Source organism: Anneissia japonica, unplaced genomic scaffold, assembly GCF_011630105.1.
Source record: "Anneissia japonica isolate Jap-2015-1 unplaced genomic scaffold, ASM1163010v1 scaffold287864_len1152817_cov193, whole genome shotgun sequence".
NCBI lineage: Eukaryota > Metazoa > Echinodermata > Crinoidea > Comatulida > Comatulidae > Anneissia > Anneissia japonica.
This window is the reverse complement of record NW_022710960.1, coordinates 517,535-525,010: the sequence shown is the minus strand read 5'-3', so window position 1 is coordinate 525,010 and position 7,476 is coordinate 517,535. Positions and strand designations below refer to the sequence as shown.

At 34.6% G+C, this 7,476-nt stretch overlaps 2 protein-coding genes across 10 annotated transcripts in view; one reads left to right on the top strand and one right to left on the bottom strand.

Moving 5' to 3' along the window:
- The first annotated feature begins 1,934 nt into the window (after positions 1-1,934).
- On the top strand, positions 1,935-3,093 carry LOC117107155. Its single transcript, XM_033248731.1, has 2 exons — positions 1,935-2,070; positions 2,214-3,093. Exons 1-2 carry the CDS (start codon positions 2,061-2,063, stop codon positions 2,870-2,872), a joined length of 669 nt encoding a protein of 222 aa, XP_033104622.1. The 5' UTR covers positions 1,935-2,060; the 3' UTR covers positions 2,873-3,093.
- Positions 3,094-3,520: 427 nt separating this feature from the next.
- LOC117107153 (cysteine-rich motor neuron 1 protein-like) overlaps positions 3,521-7,476 on the bottom strand; it is a 23,508-nt gene continuing 19,552 nt past the window's right edge. For all 9 annotated transcript variants that reach the window (XM_033248720.1, XM_033248723.1, XM_033248721.1 and 6 more), the window contains 6 exons: positions 6,619-6,771; positions 5,914-6,066; positions 5,626-5,724; positions 5,347-5,502; positions 3,978-4,127; positions 3,521-3,883 (listed from right to left, as the gene is read on the bottom strand). In XM_033248720.1, the coding sequence (XP_033104611.1) occupies positions 3,780-3,883; positions 3,978-4,127; positions 5,347-5,502; positions 5,626-5,724; positions 5,914-6,066; positions 6,619-6,771 (815 nt within the window). In that variant the 3' untranslated portion in view covers positions 3,521-3,779. The remainder of the gene's footprint in view (positions 3,884-3,977; positions 4,128-5,346; positions 5,503-5,625; positions 5,725-5,913; positions 6,067-6,618; positions 6,772-7,476) is intronic.

The window sequence follows — 7,476 nt, the reverse complement described above, 5'->3', positions numbered from 1 at the left end:
TGCTAGACTAATTTAGTAAAATTATGAATCATTATTTATTATTTATTTATTTATTTTAACAATATTTTGTGAGGGCTGAGCTGATCAATTGAGACCCTGGCAAAATGAAAAAACAAAACAAAACAAAACAAAACAAAAACAAAACAAAACAAAACAAAACAAAACAAAAACAAAACAAAAATAAATAAAATTGACATCTGAACAGAAAAATAATTTAAATAATATATTAATGAAAAGATTTAAAAAGAATATAATTAACTAACATAAAAATAATAATATCTTTAAATAAACAGATTTAATACATTAGGCACACATTGAGGCCCTTCTTTTAGGTTAAAACGATCTATCTTAAATTTGTCTTTCTTGAGTTCGGGACTATTATGTGTTTAAATAACTTAAAAGGATAAACCTAAAAAAGCCCTTAAAAAAATGCGCGCGAAGCGCGCAAACTATTTTTGTGTTTTTAATTCAAATTTCGTCGGAATTGATGAAAACTCCCTAAAATGTGCAATTTATAGAGGAAATTGGCCTACCGTAAAAAGAAATGCGCGCAAAGAATTTGAGAATTTTAGGCACTTTCAGAGGATGCATTTGTCAAGGGGTGGGGAAAGATTTTCCAGAGATGGATATTTTCCCCTTGTCTCCCGGTGTTTTTAATTCTAATTTCGTTGGAATTGATAAAAACTCCCTAAAATGTGCAATTTTTTAGAGGAAACTGGCCCAAGAAAACAAGAAATGCGCGCGAAGCGCCCGAAATTTGGGGTTTTTAGGCACTTTCAGGGGATGAAAGGGCATTTATAAAGGGGTGGGGAGGATTTTCCAAAGATCTTTATTTTTCTCTTCTCTTCTCTTTTTCTTTTCCTTTCCTTTTCTTTTCCTCTTCTTTCTCTTTCCCTCTCTCTCCCCCTTTCTTTTCTCTTATTACCCAGCCCGATACGACGGCTTGGTCAGCCCGGTGACCCTCCATCCCCCGCCTGTTACGACACTGGCTAACACGCAATCATCCCCCTCCCCCAATGAAAAATACTTTTCTACGCCACTGCGTACGCCACTGTACATCTATTTCGATTATTATTTGGTTTTAATTAAATTTGAATGCAGCAGAGTTTTGTTATAATTTATTGTCCGAGGTAGCTTGTAAACCTATTCGTTAGACTGATTTAGCTAGGTAGAAAAATATGGGCCACTTTGAGAGTGCATATGAATGATTATGTATTTTATTTATTATTATAATTATTTTTAGTGCTATTGTTGCTACAACATAAAAGCAACCATTGCCCTCTGCTTACTGGCTTAAGGATGCATTGCCAGCCATGAGCTAAAATTGGGGGAAAAATGTATTCCATAATTGAATTGCTTACTTTTTTCTTGACCCTTAAATTTGCTGGTAATCAATAAGGGATTTTTAAAGAACGTCTTTAAAGAAGCGAAAGTTCATGTTTTAGATCTGTTTCTGGTTAGAACTTTATTTGCTGCTTTTGAATGAGCTATTCAAATATAGTCTAATTGAACTTTTGAGGTACTAGGCCTATTCTTTCGATATTTTTTTTTTTTCGGCAGACAGTAAGCCTAGGCCTACCTCTTTAATTGATACCAGTGGCGTATCTAAGGGGGTTCGCGTGTGGAGGGGGGGGGGGGGGGGGGGAAGGCGCACGCCACTCCAAAAAGTATTCGCGCCACCTGTCACCCCCGCCCCCCAAGCTCAAGTCGTTAAAAATCACCTAAAATTACCTTATTTTGCGAGTTAGTGCCCCTCCTCGAGCCTCTACGTCACATTTCCGCTCTCCCATCAGCTACCCTATTTCAAGACGTCACTGATTGATAAATGTGTATACAGTTAGTATTATCGATTAGGCCCTACTTGTTATTCTTAATAACCAGGTTGTTTTGTAATGTGTCATGCACTGTGCTTTATAATGTAGGGCCTACAGCGTGCTTTGTAACAAGAACAATATCGTAATCGATGCGATTGTTGGGATGGGAAGAACAGCCACATAAAAACAAAATGACTGAGAACTAGCAACCAGCATAGGTTCGGGCAAGTTACAGTAACATTAATCATGACAAAAGGTCTATCAAATTATGTTTTTAGGCACTTATCTAAAGTGATTTACATTTTGTTAGATAAATTGTTTGAATTGCGTAGGCCTATACGTACTCATTTATTGTATCAAGAATAACTTAATTATATTGCATATATTTGAAAATTGTAGGTCTAAAGCAGAACACTCAGAAACCGTCAAGCGATTTCCCAAGTGGATTTGAAAGACGACTCGCCTTACAAAATGTAAGCGACAGGTTATTTCGCCGTGCCAGTACTCTTAATACATTGGAAGAACTGCGTCTGGACCGGCAAGTACAACAACTTCGCTACAATATACATGTACGTGAAGCACAGTATATTAGTGTGCAGGAGAGATTGAAACGAAACCTAAAAGAACAAGACTTATATAAGAAGGCACTTGTTCGCACCGTAGCTTCACAAGACGTTCCACCTCAGTATGGTCGCTATAACGGAAGGTGCTTTGAAAGTCTAGCGCAAGAACGAGACATGATCTTAAAAGAAATCGAACGGAAGAGGAAGCGAAAGACTGAGAAACTTCTTGCAAAAAGTCGTTTGGAAAGTGAGTCGTTGATCGATAGAAGTTTTTCGACAGAATATCTGTTAAGGAACTCAAATAAACCTTTGTCGCAGCGCTTTAATCAGGCTCCGTTCTCCAAGAAACTTGAGAATGTTCAGACCAGAACGAAAGCGTTGTCTATGTTCAATAAACTACACAACATAGTTAAAGAGAGGAATGAAATAAGGAGACTTCCATCTACAGTCAAGAAGAAATCAAAAGGAATGTTTCAAACATCAACTGACTTTTAACAACATTTTGAAAAATGCTAAGAAACGTTAGAGGAATTTTGAAGCTACCAAAACGTTTTCTCTAATTGTTTACATTTACTCCGTTTGGTTGAAAGTCTGGAAACAATTAAATGGACCATTACAAGGCATTATTGCAATACAGATATTATGTATAACTATTATTTTCCAGGAATTGAAATTTGACAATCGGAAACAAGGAACATTAGTGTACGTAATTCCAATAAAAATGTTTGACAAAACTTTTAACCTGCTAAATAGGTTTATTTAAAAAAATAGTTTATTTAAAAAATAGTTCACATCACTGAAAACCTGCGGTTACCCTTTTACTTTTTGAAACTATTTACTTTATTAATGAACACAATAAATTAAGCTTTGTTTCCATAAAATTGCTACACGCTTTTGATAACAGCTTTCGGTGATGCTGATTGGTCGGTCGAATCTCGGGAAGCCTTCCCCATTATACGTCGGGGGCTGCACGCAGTACAAAGATTGCACTGAAAACACTGTAGCGACAGTGTAGCGATTTTAAGGAAACCAGGCTTTACTGAATTTGAAATAACTAATTGACAAGAAAACTATTTATAACCGTCACCCTTGTATAAACGTTTAAAAAAACATGAATAAAACGCATGCAAGTGGAAACATATGCTGATATTAAAACCTTTAATTATTCCCAGTATGTATTGATAATTCTGTAAACATAATTATTTAGAGAAAATCATTAAAACTATATCTCTTAACAGTATAAAATATACAATCCATCATGTACGGTTATTTCAATCTAAAATATTCGTTATTTTCGAATAATCTATCCACACGTTCTATAAAAATATTCTTTTAATTCTGTTGTCACATCGTTGTAAGTGTCATAGGTTATTTTTAGAGGAAGCTGCATCTTTATTTTGGTTTACACAGCAATAAATGAACTTAACACTATAAGACAAATAGTAACGAAAGATGCTGCGATGACACCAGATCCATTGTCATTGGCTAATAATTCGTCCGATATTTCTGTAAAACATAAAACCAGATTATTTATTAAATGCACACACTTCTAATTAAACAGAAATGCAAAAAATCATATTAATGTAAAAGCATTCCTTACCATTAGATGGTGCTCTACACATTCGACCACAAGGACCATAGCAACATTTATCTACGGACCCACAGTCACCATCATTCACACAAATGTCAACATAATCAATACAGAATTTCCTTTCACTAATATGCACGGCTGGGCATTTTCCAGGATTTGCTGCGAAAACATAAGAAAACATGAATATCATCAAAACAATCTCAGATTTAATAATTTCTAGGCACTGCTTACTGTCGGTAGTGACTTGTAAAAAAATAAAACTTTCAATAAGCCCTTTCGTAAAACAAAAACAAACATTATACGGATTACACAGCGTCTGCAATTTTTATTTCTTATTTAATATTTATTTTTTACTTACTCGGTACATTTGGTAAATACTGCAATCAATCTTCAATAAATATTGATAAATAAAATTATACAATTCAGATCAAATCAACAGGGCAGAACATCAAGTTATTTGTTTCTATGTGACTTTACGTCAGATATGCGTAGTTTAGATGACATATTACATTCGAATAGGCCTATATAGGCCCTAACATTTTATTTTGAATACCTAAATCTTAAAGCATGAAATAAGGATGCTCCTATTAACTTACAATGAAGACACAGATGGAAACAATTCAGATTTATTTTCCTGATTTACAAACTTTTTTCTAAGAACTTCCTTATAAATTAAGTGATTACCGTAAATGCTAGAATAAGCGCAGTTCTTGAATAAGTGCCGAGAATATATCTACCCTGCTTGTAATGAAATACTTTGAGAAACAGGTTTATAAATACAATATGTATAGTGTTAAAATGAATAAATAACACAATGAAGATACAAGTATTTCTTTATGAACGTTTATTTACGATGACGTTATGATAGGCCTTCTGAACTACGGTTTGAGATAGGTAACAGGGAACGGGCATGGAAAGCGCCACGCCAATATGTTTTTTATAAGCGCCGCTCTCGAATAAGCGCCGCACTATTTGAGCACTTACGGTTACCTACCATTATATTTAAGAGTCGTTCCGAATAATTATATTCCTTTTAAATGGCTATAATATACTGTATTACATTGTTCTAATTTTCAATTTAGTAACTTACGAAAATGTAAAAAGTAAATAGTTTTATTTTAAGGATTAATTATATAGGCCATAATTCAAAAGCCAATTGTCTGAAAACGACTAGAGCATATCGTTACGTAAGACCATGGCAACAATCAGCAGACCATATCTGACGAAGCCTTACTGACAGTTCGGCGAAACTGTCATTCAAAAAACTGTGAGTACTGTTGGTTTAATTTTAAGACATTTGTCTATGGAACTTACATATTGTAAGCGAGATGTAACTATGTAACTAGCTATATTTTAAATATCTTTATTACGAACTTACTTGGCAAATCAATCGGATATTGGCATGAATGTCCACAACCATTACTGCAGCATTTTTTGAATAGCCCACAATCACTATCTGTGGAACACTCATCACTGCATGTGCCTAATATGGCGTCGGATATAAGAACAATCGGACACGAACCGGCATTCAGCTCTACAAAAACAAAACAAAAATCTTGTCTCTGCTCACGAGTTTTCATGTATCAAAATATAGTTAGGTACACAAGCAAGAGAAACATGTGTTTGAAACATTAACATGGAAATTCATGATTCTTACCTAAGCACTCGCACATTGTACAGCCATTTTCATCTTTCTTGAAGCCAAGTGGACAGAACATCCTACACATCAATTGCGAACACTTAGTTGGGGGTGAAGCTGTTAAAATGTATAAAAACTATAAAAGGCAAGGTAGTTTTGATTTTATTTAGACACACGGTTTAAGTATTTCCAGTATAAAATAAATATCACCGCAGTCCTATGTAGCCTATATTTGGCAAAAAATGTTCAGTAAAACAACACATCACATACATATTTTCGAATTATTCAAACAGATAGTTGTTTTACCAGTTTCCTCCTCTTTCACTGCCATACATGTGTGTCCGCAGCCGTTTGAGCAACATTTTTCATTCGTCGAACAGTCTCCGTCGTTCGTACAGGATTCAGTACATATTCCAACCAGGTCGGGTGACGTGGTGGGACATTCTCCAGAATGCACCTCTACAAATGAAATGAAATTAGTAGAATCATTATTCCTCAGACAACCATTTCCTTCAATCAATCAATTACTCAATCAATCAATCAATCAATCAATCAATTAATTAACTTTATAATGCGTACTTGCCTAGCCTACCTGTATGGAAAGATCGCGTCCAGTTTATCTCTAGATTTAAAAAGAATAAATGTCAAAATAGACAAACAATAACCAAAAAAATCGAAAGAGAGATGATAAACAATGAACTAAGTAAGGTAAGAACTAAACGCTTTTACTTCAGTTTTAATTGTCCATGTAGGCCTAAGTATTTCAGTGCTCCATTAAGCCGGGCACTCACTGCGTAACGGTCGTCAGCCGACGCGTTCCTCCTATGAAAAACGCAACGCGACGACGAGCGCGCAACGGATCGCGCATTTAGAATGCTACCGACAATCAGCAGACGGCGTTGCGTCGTCTATCGCTCACATGCAGCGGAGATGGATTCGTCGTGCGACGGTCGTACGACGCAGTGAGTGGCCGGCATTAGTAGTAGGCTAAATCCACGCATAAATAACAACCTTCGGTAAGAGGCTCCATACAGACATGTCCACAACCATTAGAGCAACATTTCATAGAACCTGTGCAGCTATAGTCGCTTTCACACATATCAGAACATATTCCGATGATGTCGTCATCTTGTCTAGATACTGGACAGAGACCATCTTTTGGAACTAATTTTGATAATAAATATATATTAACAATATTATACATTTATACTTCAGACCAAAAATCGATTTTGAAGCTAAGGTGAAAAATATACATGAACAAAAAAATTTAAAGTTTAAGTTTAAATGTGATAATATAAAAATATAAATATATATAAAAGCACATGATTTGATTATACTGTATAGCAATCATCGTCAGAGCAAGTTTAAATTCACTGAATGTACTTGTAAAACAAACAGATTCATGAACAGCCTAATTGCCTTTATGATTGTTTCTCTGGTAGGCATCTTGTACAGGGACATGTTCCTTTTTTTGCTACCAGACTTAGGCCTATTTCCTTTTGAGTGATAAAATATGAAAAATATAAAATTATAAAATTATGAAATTATTCCGTACATGACAGACTCATTTTAAAGTCTGTCTTTGTGGTAGGTTCTATCCAATGTAGTTAAGACTTGGAAACCTTTCATCAACTGATAGTATTTCTGCTCTGTACTTTCTTTATAGTATACCGTATCCATTTTTTTAAAGTCTATTTTTATATTTAATATTTTTAATGTGAATATTTTAAAATAATTTTTTTATATTGATAATGTATTTTAATTCAGTAATGTATATTTATTCTTTTAGTAATGTAATTCAATTCTCAATGTGTAACTGTTGTATTCATCAACTCAATTGTATAGTATTGTATAGTCAATGTTTATTGA